Genomic DNA, 19,646 nt, shown 5'->3' with positions numbered 1-19,646 from the left:
CGACTGTGGATGTACCTTCCCGTCTCTCCAGACTGTGGCTAGTAACCTCTAGTCCCTGCTGCCCTGACTTCCTTGAGACAGTGAACTATAACCTGGAATTCTGAGCCAAAATAAATAGACCTTTTCTTGATTTTTGTCAAGGTATTTTAGCTCAGCAACAGGAAATGAAACTAAGACATGGCCTTACCTCATTTTTTTTTAAGCCTTACTAACTTTTAGTTAGTAACATTTGATTTAAATGAAGTTCTGAAACTCCCAATCTCACTTTGCCCCCGAAATGCTTCATTACTCAGAAAAGACGAAGTCCCCAAAAGACCCTGACTTTGTCGCAAACTTCTACCTAGCTCTTTGGTAACTACGTTGAAGTTATTTCCATATGGGTGAATTTTTAATTCATATTTAAAGGCAACGAATAATTTCACTCCTTATTTACCACTATAATAAATGTAAAAGGTAAATGTAAGATACTAAAATGAACACTAACACCATAGTAGGTGGATAATATTACTTGAAAACTCAACTTATATGAACTTCTATAATTCTGAGTATCATTTTACAGTTTCAACTTATTTTAGTGAACTCTCATCACCATTTTTAACATGCAAATTTTATAAGCTAACCAGTGGTGGCCTCTCCACGTTAGTTGCCTGTGTCTTTGATATTCAGCCTCATTTCTTCAGAAGGGATTTCTTCTCACGCCGATCTTGAAGTTTCTCCATCACTGTAGCATTCATTTGAAAGTCCCACCTGACGCTCGCTGTCGCTCTCCCCACAGCGCCATCCTGAGTGGCAGCTGATCTCAAATCCACTGTCATCATCTCAGGTTTTCTGTGGCTCGTCTTTTCTGCTGTTTGTTTTTTTGGTTTGATGACGCGAGTGGTTTAGATGGCTGACCATCCAGATTCTGAGTCAGTTTCTCACCACCAGGTGTTGGGGGAGTCCATATACTAAGAGATTCCGTCCTGTTACCCCGAGGGCCTTCAGTTAGACACTTCTGGCTCACCCACGGTCACTCTGTCCACGTTCAATGTTGCCTTCCTCTCGACACTCTGCACAAAGCAGTATTTTTGGTAATACTCCTCCATCACACGTAAAGCTCTTTGTAAATGTCTTGCTTTGCTGAAGTAAAAAAAAAATTTCTCAACCTTTCTGTCTTCTTTGTTTAACCATCCTTTTCCCTATTCTGTATACTATGTGTTTACTGCTTAAGCATGGTCATATCAAACTACGTGTTACCTTCTAATATAATTTAATTATGTTTATTGTGTGTAGTTCTGATAAGTCCAGGCACCCAATGACACACCGAATGCAGAAAAAACAGAGGGACTTGAAGGTAGAAGGGGCCTTGCTGATATAAGATAGGAAAAAAACAAAACAAAAACCTCCCAATGTGGTTTAATGAGTAAGGGGAGACTGTGGTGAGAGAGAAGGCAAAAGGGAGAAGAGAGAGTATTTGGGTCAGGGTCACGGGTTGGCTGTCTGTAGACTCTGTTAAGCACTAACCATATAGGGGAGGAGAATGTCTTGGGAGGATTAGATAAGTCAGGATGGAAAGGGATAACCTAGGACTTCTAAAATCACTCAAACTTCCCAAAGGGAAGGGAAGATACAGACATGGCTATTATTTGCAGAACTAGGCATTTGTTGAAGATGACAACTTTTAACTTTGTATCTTTCATAGAATTTTACAAGATGTTAAATCATACAAAATTATATATAAGTACTGTGTGGGCCAGAAGGGTGACATGAGATAGGGTAGAATGAACTATGTATTGGCTTGAAATGTGGAAAAAAAAAGTATTGAACTTGTTAAATTGGCAACATAACAGAACATTGTTATTTATCTGAATTTAAGCTGCAGCTTTCTAAACTAAATTCTAAAGTAAAAACTTTAAAATGAATGAATTAGACTAGAGTTTGTTTTTTTTTTTTTTTGCCTAAAAAAAAAATTAATGTAAAGTTAAAACTGTGTTCTTTGTTAATCTTCCAGATGGTACCATAAGAACATTACTAGAAACCAGACAGAACGCCTGTTGAGGCAAGAGGTAAATCAATGTGTCAAGAACAAGCCCGCGGATATTCCTACTAACCCTGAGAGGTTACTATAGAGATTGTAGCCACTCAAAAAAAGGTGTATTCATATTCTTCCAATTTTCAAATACCGCCACAACCTCATTCCCTTCACACATTTTTCTAAGCCAAAACTCAGACATATTTGCATTAGATCACCTTTTCCTTGACTGCCTTCATGATTTCAGAAACTTGTTTCTCTTGAAATGATTTCAACTCCAGACTCTCTCATTCAACACGGATCCTCTCAGTGGAGTCTGTACGTGAGTTGCCCATGAAGAGTGGCTCCCAACCTCCCCAATGCGGCGACCTCATGTTGTGGTGGCTCCCAGTCATAGAATTCCTATTTGGTGTTACTTCATAACTGTAATTTTGCGACAGTTATGAATTGTAAAGCAATGCAATTGAAAAATCTGTGTTTTCCGATGGTCTTAGGCCACCCCTGTGAAAACTTGTTTAGACCCCAAGGGGGTTGTGACCCAGAGGCTGAGAACCACTGCGCTATGGCCGTGTATAGCTGAGGCTCTAACCTTTTGACCTCTGCTGACACTCATGGAAAACACAAATACAGAGAATTGTGGTGCGAACAAAGGGGGAGAGTTGCTAGTTAGAGTAGTAAATTCAGATCAAAACTGCTCATTTAGGTCAAACCAAGACAAAACAAGCAGAGAGTTTAAGTTTCCAACTGTCAGTGCCTGGTACCTGTGGGGAGATGAAGAGTCAAACCCAGAACTTGGACAGGAAGTGCGTCACTGTGAGCCGGCCTCAGATGTTGAGTGACTCTAGAAATGTGAAAGAGAATCAGTTCTGTATTAAAAAAAAAAAAAATCCATGTCAGCATTGGCCCAGGATGCTGAGAAGACCACTTTAAAATAGGGGGACCTGTGGAGGATGAGGAGCCAAGGCTTGGTCTCTGTGGGTGTGGGTGGAGCCTGGACAGGCCGGGCTCTGCCTGCTAGAGAGAGCTTGTGAAATCCAGGCCTCCACCCTGGGAAGTTAAGGGAAGGAAAGCTGGGAGCAGCTGCACAATAAGCAAGACGACATGGGTCACGTGATCCAAGCACACGAGCTTGTATACCTGGGAGGTCTCATCTTGCTGAAGACACGAGGGCAAGGAATTATGGGACAGCCCACACGCCTGCCACACAAATGCAACATTAAAAAGTTGGTCCTGATTTTTTTAAAAAGGTTTTTTTCCCCCCTTGTTTAAGATAGAGCCTCATGCAGCCCAGGCTGGCCTCAAACTTACTACATAATTGAGAATATAATGTGATGATTTATATGATGTGAGAATATCAAGTGACAATTTTCACCACTTGATGTGAAAATCATATACATTGACATTCACTAATTTTTGAGACAAAGTCTTACTGTGTAGCTGAAGTTGGACTCAAACTTGAGGCAATCCTCCTGCCTCAGCCTCCCAGGTGTGGGGATAATAGGTATGAGCCATTATCCCAAACTTTGGATTTTTAAACATTATGTTTTAAAAATTCATTCATATGTGTACAGAACAGAACCACCATATTATTTAATATTTCACTATGTGCACATATAAAATGTATCTTATGCTCATAAACAGTTGAACTGTTTCCAGCTTCTTACTATTAGGAACACCGCAGTGATATGCTTCCTTATAAAAATCATCCTGCACACAGTTGCCCTGCCCCTACTCCCACCCCCAGAATGGCCATTGACTCCAGCCCTCTGGAATTATGCATCTCAAATTACATTTTCTTTTATAAGTTGCCTTGTTCATGGTGTTCTGTCATGGAGATAGAAAGGTAGGATACTCATTTACAGCTTAATTTATTCTTTAAGAATTTCACACAAGTATACAATGCATTCTGATCATATTCACCTCCCCCTTCCTCCAACTCCTTCCATCTCTCTTCACATCTTCCTCCCAACTTCATATCCCAGAAAAAGAAACTGCCAAGTATCATTGTCTGTCCACGCACAGGAATGAAGCCATCCACGGGAGCCCTGTCAACCTATCAGGGGCCACATCCCTAATGAGAACTGACTCTCCTTCCACTACCTGCCATCAACTGTCAATAGTCATTCAGCTAGAGGTGGGAGCTGTGTGTCGCTCTTCCGTCTGTGCTGAAATGTTGACTGGAGTGATCTAGCACCGGCTTCTGTAGGCAACCACAGCTGCTGGGAGTTCATGAATGCAGAAGTCCTGCTAAGTCCAGAAGACACTGTTTTATACCTCTCCTCCTTTACCACCGGCGCTTGGAATTTTTCTGTCCCTGTCATGTGCCGTGCTCTAACTCTTGGAGGAAGGTGGATACGATATAGCTGTCTCACTTATACCCGAGGAGTCTACCAATCCGTGATTTCTGCACATTGATCAGTTGTGAGTCTCTTTGATAAGGACTGAGAGCTGCACTCATCTGTGGGTGTAGAGATATGCGTTTAGAGAGCAGGCTGATACTAAGCCCATTTGTTAAAATAGCAGTAGCATGTCCATTCCTAGGATTTATGAGCTCCCAGCCACAGAGTCTTGGCTAGATTTACATTACCAGGCATAAGTCTCCTCTTGAGCAAAGGGCCTGAAACCCAATCTCTTTCCCACTTCATATTACCTTGACAAAATCCAACATCTTTTTTCACAAGAACCCTGGGAGTAAAGATGGAGGGAACAGATACCTCAACATTATAAAACCTATGGCCACCATCATGTTAAATAGAGAAAAACTCAAAACATCTCCACTAAGATCAGGAACAATACAAGGTGTGTGTGTGTGTGTGTGTGTGTGTGTGTGTGTGTGTGGTGTATATTACCTTTGTGTGCATGTGTGTGGGCAGAGGTCAGAGGTTGATATCTGGGATCCTCTTTGCTTGCTCTTTGTGTTACATATTAAGGTAGGGTCCCTCACTTGAACCTCTAGTTTGCTGACTTCTCTAATCAAGCTAGCCAGATTGTTTTAGGAATTCCCTGCTTCTTCCTCCCAAGCATTGGGATTACAGATAGGCTGCTACATGTGACCAGCTTTTATGTGGGTGCTGGGGATTTGAACTCTGATCCTCATGCTTATGCAGTAAGCACTTTATCCACCGAGCCATCTCCTCAGCCCCTTAGATATAAACTCTTCCACAAACATCCTTTTCCTTCCTACTGAGTCTTCCCACATCAGTACACAGGAGTGTGTTTCATTTGCCTTATAATCTGCATATCATTCTCTAGATCAGATATATCACAATTTGTAAATCAAATGGCTCATTATGAAAAGTAAGATGTACTCTCTTTTGCTATGAAGACAATGCTGCCTTCAATACTCTCCCCACACACATCTTTTTCCATTTATATGAATCTTTTTGTAGGGAAAAAAAAAAATCTACAAAGTGGAACTCCAGGGCCACGGGGAATGTGCATTTCTGACTTCCATAGACCTCAGCGTGCCCTCTGCAGGAATGGTGAGGACTCTCACCCGTCTAGACACCCACCAGAAATACGAGAGCATCTGTTTCTCACAGCCTTTCCAGGCAGCATTTCATGAGAAACATGGTCCTTCCTCTGGTGCCTCATCTTACCGTGAATGTGATCTGCATTCTCTTAGCCTAGGGATGTTAAACATTTTTCATACATTACATTGTATGCGTTTGACTTTCTTTGTTGTAACTGTCTGTTCATATTCTCTGCATGGTTTTCTACTAGGTTGGTGATGCACTTCTCCGAATCTACAGTCTATGTAGCTGTAACGAAGGAAACCAATGCTTTGTGGCATGTGGTAATGTTTCCCCTAGGTTTTCGATTGTCCAGAGGTTTTTCTGGCATGAATTAGGCATCTGAGTCTCACATGGTTGAATTTATCTTTTTTTTTTTTTTTTTTTTGTAAAGGCTGGTAGACTGTATCAAGGTTGAATTGCCCTTTCCACTCTAAGGTTACAAGACAAACTCCCCATGTGTTTCTTGATGAGGCTAGTTGTCTTCTTTTGTGAGTTCGCACCTTTGGTTCATTCCGAAGGTTTCCTGATGCAACTCGTGAAGAGTGGATTACTTATTTCTTAGACGTTTGCCAAGTATCTGCCTATTTTGCACTCAGTTGAGTTGCCACGTTTATAACGATAGACATGTTTATTTTGCATTACATCTTTATTTACTATTTGTCTTCATTGGCCATCGGCCTGTTCATTAACTATTTTAAACACAAAGGCTTTCTCCATGTGGCCAGCTTTCCTCACACTCAGACTCACCACGAGACATTGAAAACAAACCTTCTTGTGTTGTGCTGAATAGAGAGCTTACGTTAGGGAAAAGCATACAGGCACTATAAGTCAATGGGCTGGGCTACCTGTGCGCTTTGATGCTACTGGGTCAATTTATCGACACTTTCTTTGATACGTGTGATGAAACGAGGCCGCTCGGTGGCTCTTCTTTCATATGTCCTGGTCTGGCTTGGTGTTGCTGGTGTCAAGGTGACCTTACACGCACACGTTTTGAAGTTTATCTTTCGTCCTTTTGTTCTGAAGCAGTTCAACCTCTACTGTTTTTCCTTTCAAGTTTAGTATTTCCCAGTATGTGAGTATGGTGCTTTCTAAGGCTGTGTTTTAAGAATCATACCCATTGTACTACTCCACAGATCCATCAAGATTTTTAGCTTTATTGGATTCAATTTTGATAAAGTGTTTTGTTAATTAAATTTCGTTCAAGTTTTAAAATTTGTTACACACAGGCAAATGAAGTCTTATTTTTTTTCCAGATCATTAATTTATTCGTCTTGTGATATAAATTTTGATAATTTTCACAATTAGTTATTGACTAGGTTAATTAGTTTATCTGCTATTTTCCTAGAACAATGAGATTTTGAACTGGTTGTATCATATTTTTATCTTTATAATTTATTATATTCTAATTTGTTATTTATTAATTTTTTTATGACAACCTGACATAAACTAAAGCCATCGGAGAGGAGGGAATCTCAATTAAGAAAACACCTCCATAAGATCTGCTATATATAGGCAAGCCCGTAGAACATTTCCTTAATTAGTGGTTGATGGGAGAAAAGGCCTACCTCATTGTGGGCGGTGCCATCCCTGGGCTGGTGCCCCTGAGTTCTCTAAGAAAGCAGGCTGAGCAAGGCATGAGGAGCAAGCCAGTAAGCAGCACCCCTCCATGGTCGCTACATCAGTTCCTGCCTCCAGGTCCCACTATTTGAATTTCTGCCTTGGCTTCTTCTCTCAAGGAACCATCATGGATAAAACCTTTCCTTCCCAGGCCACTGTTCTTCATGCTGTCCTTTCTCATTTATATCTTGTGTTGCCCTTTGATGTACAGTGCAACCCTTGTGACTCATAGTAATTCAGTAAAGGCTGGATGTTGCCATTTGCAATGCCCATGAGGGAGTTCAATCGGGGACTGAGCCTAGTGCCTTTGTGCAGGTGTGGGAGGAGACTGTGTTAGTATCTTAAGTGAATTGTGCTGCAGCACTGAGATACCCTGCATATCAGAGATTTACATTGTGATTTACAACTGTAGAAAAGTTACAGTTATGAAGTAGCAATGAAATAATTTTATGGCTGGGGTCCCCACCACATGAGGAACTGTATTAAAGGGTCGCAGCATTAGGATGGCTGAGAACCACTGCTCTATGGGTTTGGTAAGAGAGATCCTGCAGCTGCTCTGCCTTCAGGAACATAAATAAGCGGAACCAATAAAGCAGAGGAGCTGTGTAAAACAGTCCAGCTGTCAAGATGACTGGAAGGCAATTTACAGCTTTCCTGGCATTTCTTCAAAGAATGTCCACAGGGACCTAGTTCTTAACTGAGCATTGAAAGTGTTACCATCTCCCCCACTGCTATTCCTGTTTTCATCTCTCCCACATCCTACAACGGTTTTCATCTCCCAACAGGATCTGCCACACGTATTCTTTCTCATGAACTCTGACCTCTTGCCCTACTCTCTGCCTTTCCAGAAATATCTCTCCGTGCATCCTTCACCCACTTCTTCTAGAATACAGTCCTGTCAATCTGTCTCAGAGTTTTTTCTATCAATCAATTCTATAAAGCAATTTTCATCTGCTATCCAAACCAACAACCAAAAAAGCCACTAAATGCTGGGTAAAAGGTTGTCCAAACCAGGACTTTTCCTGGAAAAATCAAGGATAATGTTTTAAAACACTCACACATCATGAATTTCTTATCTCACTTACCTTTTCCCAGGCACATGATTTCTAAATCTGTAAAGAGATAAGCAATTTCATTCTCCAATAGTAAGAATGTAGAAGTCAGGTTTTTAAGAAAAATTAAGTTACTTATAGTAAATCTATCTAAGTTTGGTTTTCATCAGTAAGATCCATTTGTTTTTTTAAAGAAGGCATATACTTGTATAATGGATAAATTTTATTTTTGCAGGCTAAAGAAGGTGCGTTTATTGTGAGAGATTCAAGACATTTGGGGTCCTACACAATTTCTTTGTTTACAAGAGCTGGAAGGTAAGCATTTGTGGATTTTGATTACTTGAGAACCAATCCTTGGGACAATTTTGCTCTGTGGATATACCATTACATGGGGACTCAGAAAAAGGGTTCACCCTAAGGAGACTGCTGGCCTAGAAACTGGGACAACCATCCAGTTCCCGTGTATCTGATTAGTTGTGGCTGACACTGTTGGCACATCCCTCAGACACTCTCTCCTGTGGGGTTGGCCTATACAGAGGGCCCCTGAGCTCCACAAACTTCCTATGCCATTAGGCCTGGAATGTCCTGTGATGAACTTGTGATGAGGCTGGAGGTGCCTGAGAGGCAGCATCTCAGGAGCATCTTCCCTCCGTGAGGGAAGGAGCTGAGGAGTGAATACCTCAGCGCATCTGTGACTTATTAATGAAGCAGTAGCTTCCCAAAGCAATCACCTGCTCGGCTATGTTCCCTCTATCGACTTTGCCTTCCTCATCTCAGCTTTCCAGTCCCTCACAATGGAGTTTCTCATGTTGTTTAGTCAATATGTAACATCCAATAAATGCTTCACAATGAACATCACTTTATTGGGCACGGGGCTTGTCTCCTAAAGTTATGTTGACTATGAGGTACGGGTAAGACAACTGAGGGATTTTCCTGGATGATCAGGTGAGAGCCCATTCGTTCAGCTCATCAGTGGGTAGTGTTACCAAGAAGAGAACTTGATCACTGGAGTCCCGCTGCTTAACACACTGGCTTAGTTCTAAAGCAGTCTCTTGCTTCTCTAGTAACTGACGTTTTATTGATTACAGACGTACGCAGTCTCCAATAAAACATTATCAGATTAAAAGGAATGACTCAGGGCAGTGGTACGTCACCGAAAGACACCTATTTCCGTCAGTTCCCGAGTTGGTCCAGTATCACCAGTACAATGCAGCTGGTAAGTGAGGAGTGAGGCCTGGTGGGAAGGGCTGGGAACAGGGCAGCCATGTGCTCGCATGGTCTCAGAGAGTCCCCAGAAGCAAACTGCCCTGGACATCCGGCCTAAAGCCTGAAATACAATCTTTCTTGGGCAATGGCTGGTCTCATTGGTGTTTTTATTTTTATTTTATTTTGTTTTATTTATTTATTTTTTTGCTAGACTTGGGTTGCAGTTTTTGATTTCTACCAGATTAGAAAGATGGTAGATGACAGGGGAGCCAAGGAAATTTAGTTATGCATTTGTTCTGGAAGTTTAGATAGGGCTAAATGAAACACAGCTTCAAATATCTAAACGACAAGGCCGCCTTTCCTTCGCTCCCACAAATCTGCTCTCTTGTTTAGATAATTACAACAGGACATCATCTTTAACCCTCTCATCCTCTGTTCTTTCTTGCTTTGAGAAGAATACAAAGCTATACAGAACCAAGGCTTTTGCCGTTACACTTTGACCTAAATATTTCAGAATATTAAACCTTCTCTTTTTCTGTTGTTTGTGTTTCCCATCCACTTTTTCTTGTGAGCACACACACTGCTTTATCTCCCACTCCTGTAGAATACGGGCTCCACCAGCACCTCATTCTCCACTGTCTCCTCACATCAAGGCGATGCAAACAGACGTTCAATCGGTAGCAGTTGAGGAAATGAACAATGGATGTTTGATGTTAAATTGGAATTGGTTGTCTGGAATTTTTCATGTTGACCTAATCACATGGAGTCTTACTCATTTTACTATGCTACTTTCAAACAAAACAAAATAGAACAAAAATAAACCAGAACAACAACAACAACAAAAATCCCACAAAAAACCTATTTCCAAAGGGTGTTCAGTTTGATGGTTAAGTGAATTTTTGTAATGCTTTTGGAAACAATTTGATCAAAGTAGCCTATTTTTATAAGAGGAAAATGTGAGAGAATTCATACAAACTTATGTTCAAGAAAATATAACATATTTTATGATAGCAGAATCTCAGACATATTTTAGGGTCTATGTATGGTCATCAGTATGAATAAACTACATGCTTGGTATGAAAAACTTACAGTAAAACATTTCTATTTTGTACAATGTATGTAACACAAAATGTTTCCAAATATCAAAACAAATAATTTTGCCAGATTTTACACCAAAGTGATAACAATTCCTCTGTGTGCGCTGAGATTTTTGTGAGAGAATTTTTGTTAACTGTGTGTACAGCGAGTCTATGTCATGAAAATGTTATTAAATGCAAAGTAGAAAACTACGACCCACAGAATTGTTACACCTAATTATTTAAAGACAAGTGCTATCTTCTAGTACACTTTGTTCTTCCTTTCAGAACCAGGTTTGATATGCTCGTTTTTATCTCTCCTTAGGGCTCATGTCCCGTCTCCGCTATCCAGTTGGACTCCTGGGCAGCTGTCTCCCTGCCACAGCTGGTTTTAGCTATGGTAAAATACACACATGTGCTGAGGGGAGACTTCCATTCATCCAGGAACCGCCCCGCAGATTCTTTAAACTCTCAGTTCATTTCAAATGTCTACCTACATATGTTTCTTTTAAAAATTTAAATCTCTTGCTGGAGATGTTTAAATAATCCATCTCCTAGGGCAACTTGAAATTGGTAGCAATGTTTCAGTTTTACTTGGCATTTCATGACACCTTATGAGGATCTGTCATCTTTCCCAATTTGATAAATATTACTATGGATGCTGAGGCTGTTGTGTTCTGGGTATGAGGGTTGCTGGGAAGTGGTTGCTTTCCGTGAGAACCCATCAAAAAGAGCTGTTGAATGGCTCCACTTCATGCCTGTTCAAACAGACTTGGTGTGTCTTCAGATTCAAATCACTTTCTAGCAAGTATGGTATTTACAATCTGCGAGAATAAATGTGAACCAGGGGATCTTGTTTTCTGATTTTTTTTTGCAAAATTTGTTTCTTTGAATCCCTCTCATTAGTTCAGATTATACTGAAAAAAAAAACAGTGAAAATTATATTGTATAAAAATGACTATGATTCAGGGTTGAAGATTAAACAAGTTAGAAGGGGGACTTAGTGTGTTAGGGATACCTCTGTCATTCCTATATGTAAGAACTTACATAATTAGCAATTTGGTTGAACATTATGCTCTTTAATTCCTTAGAAAAAGTTCAACTCTTTTGAACAGAATACATAAGCCACAGCTATCACATGATATTTTGTATATATATTACCAAGTTTTTAGGTAATAGAATGAGAAACTACACACTCTTGTGTCTGGCCACTTCCTGTTCTCACCACATCTTTGAATTTCATCTATAGTGCTGGGTGTGGTTGACTCATTTCCATTGTGACATAGTGCTACACTGTTGGGATTACCACCTTCTTTAACAGCCACGGGTTGTCACTCATGCTTATCTCTACAAACACTATTGTTATGAAAGTTCTTGCTTGTGTTTAGATGACAAATGTATGTTTATGCTCAACTGCGTGTTTAGTTTCGAGTAATTTTGTTAGGTCATAGGCTATACACAATTTGAGGTTTACTAGGCAGAATTAATGTTCCAGAGAGTTTATAACAAAGTTCCAAGTCTATCAACAATGTATAAGAATGCCAGCTCCACTCTTTCACCGTATAATATACTATATATTATATATAATTGTATCTATTACATTCACCTAATATATAATTATATAATATATTTAACATATAATTATTATATATAAATTTTATAGGCAAGGACTTTGGAGACTGGAGGATATGAATGTTTACTATATATTATGTACTATAGATTACATTCATCCTGTATATATAATATGTGTTACACACACACACACACACACACACACACACAGGGTTTCTCTGTGTAACAGCCCTGGCTGTCCTAGAAATAGCTCTGTGGACCAGACTGGCCTTGAACTCACAGAGATCCTCCTGCCTTTACTTCCTGAGTGTTAGGACTAAATGTGTGTGCCACCACTGCCTAACCCAATATGTAGGATTTCTTTTAAATACTTCAGCCAATCTGGTAAGTGTATATGGTATTGCATTATGGTTTAATTTTGATCCCTCACGAATAATTATTTTGGCTACCTTTTAGTAAGTATAGTGGTCATTTGGATATTCTTTCTATGATCAAATACTCATCATTTTCACCCTTAAAAATTGGATTCTATGCTTTTTCTGATTGGTTTATGCTTAATGCTTTCTTTTTAATATTTGTCTTTATTTTACATGCATGAGTGTTTTGTCTACATGTATGTAAGTGCACTTCATGTGTGCTTGGTGCCTGTGGAAGAGGGAGGGAGCTGGATCCCTTGAACTGGAGCTAAGAATGGGCTTGAGCCGGCATGTGGGTGCTAGAAATTGCAATCTGGTCTTCAAGAGCAGCAAGTGCTTTGAACCACTGAGTCCTTTCTCCAGAGGAGCAGACAAAATTATGAGATGCAATTAGTTAATATTTTCCTCTGTGATCATATCTTATCAACTAATTCTATGCTGCTGTCAAGCTAGTAACTCCAGTTTTCTCCTGTCACTTTTACAACAGCGTTCCACTACTGGGTTGGGGACTCCCTCCCACCACTGGAGATGTATAACCATTAATAATTCTGCTGAGTGCACTGTCCTGAAGTTCCAGCAGATGGTGGTGTTGCTGTAGAAAAACTAGGTGCTAAAAAGTTAGGCTTCGATAGTTTCAAGGGTATTTTTTTTTTCTTCCTGATATACAGCAATATGAATTTTACCTCACACACACACACGTTTAGATATATGTTGGTTAGCAGTCTGGCAATGGACATGCACATTAGGTGATGAGACCCCTCCCTAAGGAGAGGCTACCAGAGGCAGGAAGGCTCTGTAACAGTGGAATGAGAACAGTGGGGGCGGGGGCGGGACACTGAAACAGGAAGAGGAAGTATCACCGACTTTAGCACTATAGCAAAACCAGGCTGCAAACATCCTGTTTTAGGTCCCATGTCGAGTTTTGTTTAGAAAAGTATATGGATACGTTTGCTATAATGCTTCCACAGTCACAATTTGTTATATATATTCCTGTCTTCAAGCAGTTGACTCTTTTTAAGAGTTGGTGTCTTGAATTACACATTAAGGCCCCAATGAGAATATTAAAAACAGTTACAGACCCTCACCTGTATAGCTTTAACATCTACATAAAATAAGGAGATAGGACTAGGTAATTCCTAAATCTTTTCTCAAAAAAAAAAAATAGCTCTTTTTCTTTTCTTTTTTCTTTTTTTTTTTTTTTTTTTTTTTTTTAATGTGAGTAATTTGCCTTTCTAGAAAAGTGGGAGATAGATCCTTCTGAGTTGACTTTTGTCAAGGAGATTGGAAGCGGTCAGTTTGGGGTCGTCCACTTAGGAGAGTGGAGAGCACATATCCGGGTCGCCGTCAAGGCCATCAATGAAGGTTCCATGTCTGAAGAAGATTTCATTGAGGAGGCCAAGGTGATGATGTGAGTATGGGCCCTTCCATTCCATAAATGGGGCCCAGCACTTCTGAGTCTTAGATAGAACCTGGACTTTGGAGTCAGACATTCCTGCACCTATGTCACAACCAAGCTGGTTGTGTGACCACACAAATTACTTAACCTCTGTGTGAACAGGAATGAACTATGTCACCTTCCGGTCTCCAAAGTCCTGGCCTATAAAATTGGGAATAACAATACTTACGGCATTGGATCGAGGTGTGAATTAATGAGAAGATCACCGGGAAAGACAAGGAAAGTATTATTTTCAGCTCAGTGATAGGTGCTATATAGTTTACCGGTGTTTAGTTTTGCAAATGTATTAGTTGTGGTTTCTTACAATAACCTGACCTTGGCTCAGGAAGGTTCAAATCACCGTTGTCTAAACATTTGTTAAATGTTTATTTAGAAGAACAGCAATGTATCAGAGTAGGAAAAACCCAGGTGTCCTCACTTCAACTGTTCTGTTGTCCAGCACACACAGTTCTGTCCCAAATGTGCGGCCTCCAAAGGGAAAGAAGAACAGAGAGAGACTAGATAACACTTGGAGTGATTAGATAGAGCTATTCTCCATGGAAGACAGCGCAATTATGACTTTGGGAGTTTTCAAGCGCATACCCCAAGCTATCCTATCAAAATATTCTGTCGGTTTACAAGAGGATGAATCTGGGTGGAGTCAAGAGAAACACAATTTTCCAGGGAAATCAGCTTCCCAGTGACTTTGCTGCTGTTGTCACCACGTACCTGAGACACCTGTTTGCTGACCTATACTCTCTGATCAGGGAGTTCTATATCTTAAGGACAAATGGGTCGTAGTGTGCATTGGATTAAAGCAACACAGCGTGGAAAGAATAAATGGGAGACGGGTAACTCAGAGTTAAAAAACAGGTCAGAATCTTTTATGAACTCGAGGAGTTGAGAGGCTTCTTGAAGGATATGATCCTGGTTGGGAATCCAGGAGTTAGACTTTCTGAGGATGTTTTAGGTAAAGGTATTTTCTTGCAACTGCAGCGCTCCCCCCTGCACATAAGACTCGGGAAGTTGATAAAACCTACATATGACTCAGGAGTCCAGGGGTGTGTAAGAGTCACAAGTCCCTCCACAGGGACAAAGACAGTAACTGCTAAGAAGAGAAGTTTCTCTAGCGGGATTGACTGAAAGTCGTGCAGGGAGCTCCAGGGGAGTATGTGTGTGTGCTGATGAATCAAAGAAGCCTATTAGAACACCAAAGATGACTAAGTAGTCAGGTAAATGCTCGGGGTAGAGTTCAGAAGAAAGGTCAAGGTGGAGGGCATGAACTAGAGAACGGTTCCCGAATGTTATATTGAGAACCATGAAACTTGATTCCGTCACCGAGGGAAGAAGAAGCGATAGAAAAGTGTAACAGGAGAAGGCCGAAAGGTTTTGACAATACTTAAAAAAAAAAACAACCCAAACTCAGATATTTCTACCAATTGTTCCACAGTGAGCCATGACACTTCCTCCAACAGGAAGCAGGAACATCCACTTCTTCTCACATGGTTCTCTGTGAGGAATTTCTCTTCTATCCGTTCAACTGAACCCCATAGGAAGGTTTATTTACCCGCCTTTGCCTTATTTCCAGTAGATATTTGTCTTATTTCAGATATATTTTGGCAGTCGCTCTCATAACAAACGCCTGGCAGTATTTCGGTTTTCAAATACTTCCCAGAAGTTATAGCCTCAGGTTTCTCATGCGTGGAAATGTTTCATTCTGTGATTTGCTTTCCTGACATTATTCTGCACACATGCAAACTCAGCCCTTAGCTGGAAGCATGCTTATAAACTTGAAAGATAAATCAGGCGAAGTATGTCTAACATATACACATATCATTACATACACACACACACACAATTTACTGTTATGGTCAAGAAGAAGAGCCTTTCTAAGGAACTTGTGACAGTATTTCTGACCGACAGAATTGTTTATGATACAGCTTTTAGAATTACAAACATTAATTTTAATTAATTAATTAAAATTAATTAATTAATTATAGCCTAAAAGGCATTAAGACATTGAATGATATATCCATAAGGGGGTGGAAGAACCCAATAAATGTTCAAAGCCTTGATTGCTTTAAAAAAAATGTATATATTGGAGCCAGAATGCTGCTCAGCTCTTATGGGTATGAGCTGCTTTTGCAGAGTTATTGGATTGAATCTCAGTACCTATGTGGTACTCAACCATTTGTAACTCCAGGTCCACAGATCCAAAGCCCCCTCTGGCCTCTGTGGGGGCTGCACACAGAAGATGCATAGACCTGTGTGCAGACAAAGCACCTATACATATAAAATAAAACTAAAATTAAAAAAAAATGTGAGTACCTGTTAGAGCAAAACCTAATCTCTGTGCGATTACCAAATACACAACATGGTTTCATGGTGGCTGATCATTTTTAAATCTCCAGCTTTATCCATAAATTTACTTTGAAATGGCTTTACTCGTTAGAATTCTATTTTCCTCCTCACCAACATCATCTTCCCTCCCTGCTGCCTGCCTGGAACTTTCCGTGGAAAGACTGTGGTTAGGACGACTGGGATGCAAAGAGCAGGAACTCTTTTGAGTTCTGGGCTGGGAAAATCAATAATGAGAACGCTAAAGCTGACAGAACAGGAAGAAGAGAGAGAAAGTGCTGCCAGTCAGCTACGGGGCTCGCAATATTCTCTATCAGTAACGGTGGAAGTACTGCTCAAACTTCTGAGCTCACGGTTTTAGCGCATAAAGAAGAAAGAAAATGCAATGCGTTCCTGGTGCCTGGAATGATGCTTATCTCAGATAGGACAAGGATATGTTACTGTTTTAATATACAGCTCACCGGTGTGTTTTTTCCTCGACAGGAAACTGTCACATTCGAGGCTCGTTCAGCTGTATGGGGTGTGTATACAGCAGAAGCCCCTCTTCATAGTGACGGAGTTCATGGAACATGGCTGCCTGCTTACCTATCTCAGGGAGAGAAAAGGCAAGCTCCGGAAGGCCTTCCTGCTGAGTGTGTGCCAGGACGTATGTGAGGGCATGGCGTACCTGGAGAGGAACTGCTATATTCACAGGGATCTGGTGAGTTGGAGGCAAACCACCGTACTTCATGTCCCTGGATCCAGAAGGGCACGGCATTGGTTCTGATACTTGCAAGAATGTGCCTTTGGTTTAATTTTAGAACATTTTTTTTTAACTCATGCATTTTATTGTGAAAGGCTAATTAATTTTCTCATTTACTTTGCAGTGCTGGGGGTTAAACCCAAGGTCTTGCGCATGTTAAGCCTTTGCGCTATCGCCGACTTCCATCTACCAACCCTGTAACTTTATTTTTAATTGCCCTTTAACGCTGTAACCAAGTCAGAAGTTACCCCAAAATGTCTCTCACTAGCTAGCTACCTAATGTACCAATTAACTACAACGATCTTTCCTCTTTTCTCTTCCTCATTCCCTTATTTCTTTTCCTTGTTTTTTCTTTCCTTTCACCCTTCTTTCTTTCAAGGAATGTCAAACTCCAGTAGTCACTGTAAGTGGTCCAGCTCTGCCCGGGGCTGGGGAAGGGGTTACCCTGGCAGTCCAGAGCCAAGGACTACCTCAAAGACACACTGCACCACAAACCACACCCAAGAGATGTGTTGGGAAAGACACAAGAGGGCGGCTGTCTCTGGGGGAGAGAAACAGCAGAGACAAGAGAAGGCCGGCTTACTAGACTGGAGAGTGTCCTTTCCAGGTGCCTCAGTTGATCTAAACTTCTGCCAGGTGGCTCAGCTGGTCTAGTCTCAGAGTCTTCTTAGCAGATTTCCTCCTGAGAGTCTTCTTTCTTTGCAGGTCAGCTTCCGTTGAGAGAGACTGCCAGCTTTAATTGCTTACTCTGGCTGGGAGAGGCTGAGTAAAACTGATCAGCTTCAGGGACTTCCTGAAGCTATTTTGAGGTGTTGACCTTCCTGCTTAAGGAACTTCCTGCAGGATGGAATGGTACAATCTCAGGGGAAGCTGTTATTACTTGTGTGTATGTTTTAAAGGCTGTTTGGCATTGAATAACCAATTGATTACCTCCGCCATCAATTGATGATTTTTCTTTATATTCTATTTTATCTACCACATTGTATATAAAATACATCAGCCCACAGTGGGTCCTTTTCCCGTGGTTTGTATTCTAGAGCATTTCTGGTACTTTCAAGTACCTTCCAAACTGGCTCCTCTGGATCACCATTTTAAAACTTCTTGCTTTTATGACTGGATACATTGAACCTCAAAATGACTGAAAGGAGGACAATTCTGCCAAACACTTCGTCTAAATGAGGCTGATCAAAACGACGACTTCCTCTGTGAACTATTCGGAAAATGAGTTATTCTGACTACAGCCAGATTGACCCTGTATTATGTTTAGTTCAGTGTGATAAGAAAGAAGGGTGAGGGGTGTCAGGAGAGATGGCTCAGTGGTTAAGGATACGTGCTGCTCTTCTAGAGGACCTGAGTTTCATTCCCAGCATCCACATCACAGATCATAATTATCTGTAAGCCCAGTTTCAGAGGATCCAACACTCTAATCTGACCTACACAGGCAAAACACCCATACGCATTAAATAAAAAAATAAATAAAAAGAAATATGAAATCATCACTAGAAATAGTTCCGCTCACTGAAAGAAAGGTTTTAATATATTATTACTCAATTTGAGCTCTGTAGAGCTCAAAGATACTGCATGACTGCTTTATCTGTCATGAGTGTCAGACCTCCATCACTTATGTGAAAAAAAGGTAAGATGTTTTCTGCATCAAAGCTGAACCACAGCCCTTTCTTTCAAAAACGTCTACTTTCATTTTTCCTTAGTTTCTCCACATCACATCTCTGTACGAGGAACCTTGCGGATTTCATGGTGACATCATCCTTGATATTCATAACTTAATGCCCTGCTTGTACGCCATGAGTTTTAATGACTCTTCAATGTCATGAAAAGTTAAGACTGAATGTTACCAATTAAAAAAAAAACGTTTTTTCAATTTTTATAATTTAATACCCTCTTCCTTCTACAGGCAGCAAGGAACTGTTTAGTCAGCTCTGCCTGTGTAGTAAAGATCTCGGACTTTGGGATGACGAGGTATGTGGCATCTCCTTCTGCTGTGCACACTTGTAGGAGGGAGCCTTATGTTTAAAAAAAAAAATCGGGTGTGCAGAGGTCAGAGTACAATTTGTGGGAATCAGTTCTTTTCTTGTGCCTATAATTCTAGGGATCAGGTAGCCAGGCTTTGTATTTGTGCCTTTTCCCGCCAGGCCATCTTGCCAGTTGCTGTTACCTCTTTTTCCCTTCTCTGGGGAGAGTTCTTGTGGGGAAGGCATCCGCGTGGGCTAAGTGCCAGCTTTTCCTGTGAGGTGCGTGCTGACTGTGACCTAACCCTTTTATTTATCTTATGTATATGAGTGCTCTGTTTTCATGCACACCAGAAGGGGGAATTAGATTCCATTGAGCCACCAGGTGGTTGCTGGGAATTGAACTCAGGCCCCCTGCTGTGCCACCTCTCCAGCCCTACTGTGGTCCTATGCTTAGCCTCTTTCAGGTTGTTGTTGCTACAGCTATGTTAGATCTTAAAACAGAAACAAGAATTTCTCGATCCACTCGAATGTGTGTGATTAAGTAAATGTATTTTTCATACAGAATGTATATTTTTAAATTGTTTTTAATGTTAGTTTATTTACTTTATGTCCCAAGGGAGCCCCCTCCCTCCTTTTCTATCAGTCACCCCCTTTCCCTCTCTCTTTCCCCCAGAAA

At 40.7% G+C, this 19,646-nt stretch overlaps 1 protein-coding gene across 1 annotated transcript in view; it reads left to right on the top strand.

Moving 5' to 3' along the window:
* Txk (TXK tyrosine kinase) overlaps positions 1-19,646 on the top strand; it is a 35,258-nt gene that overhangs the window by 8,187 nt on the left and 7,425 nt on the right. Inside the window, exons 5-11 of the mRNA XM_060378725.1 lie at positions 1,991-2,045; positions 8,431-8,510; positions 9,284-9,411; positions 10,803-10,877; positions 13,702-13,873; positions 16,742-16,958; positions 18,913-18,977. Coding sequence (XP_060234708.1) covers positions 1,991-2,045; positions 8,431-8,510; positions 9,284-9,411; positions 10,803-10,877; positions 13,702-13,873; positions 16,742-16,958; positions 18,913-18,977 — 792 coding nt within the window. The remainder of the gene's footprint in view (positions 1-1,990; positions 2,046-8,430; positions 8,511-9,283; positions 9,412-10,802; positions 10,878-13,701; positions 13,874-16,741; positions 16,959-18,912; positions 18,978-19,646) is intronic.

The sequence above is a fragment of the Meriones unguiculatus genome, chromosome 3 (genome assembly GCF_030254825.1).
Source record: "Meriones unguiculatus strain TT.TT164.6M chromosome 3, Bangor_MerUng_6.1, whole genome shotgun sequence".
NCBI lineage: Eukaryota > Metazoa > Chordata > Mammalia > Rodentia > Muridae > Meriones > Meriones unguiculatus.
The sequence above is the reverse complement of the archived record's forward strand: the minus strand, read 5'-3'. Positions and strand labels throughout refer to the sequence as shown.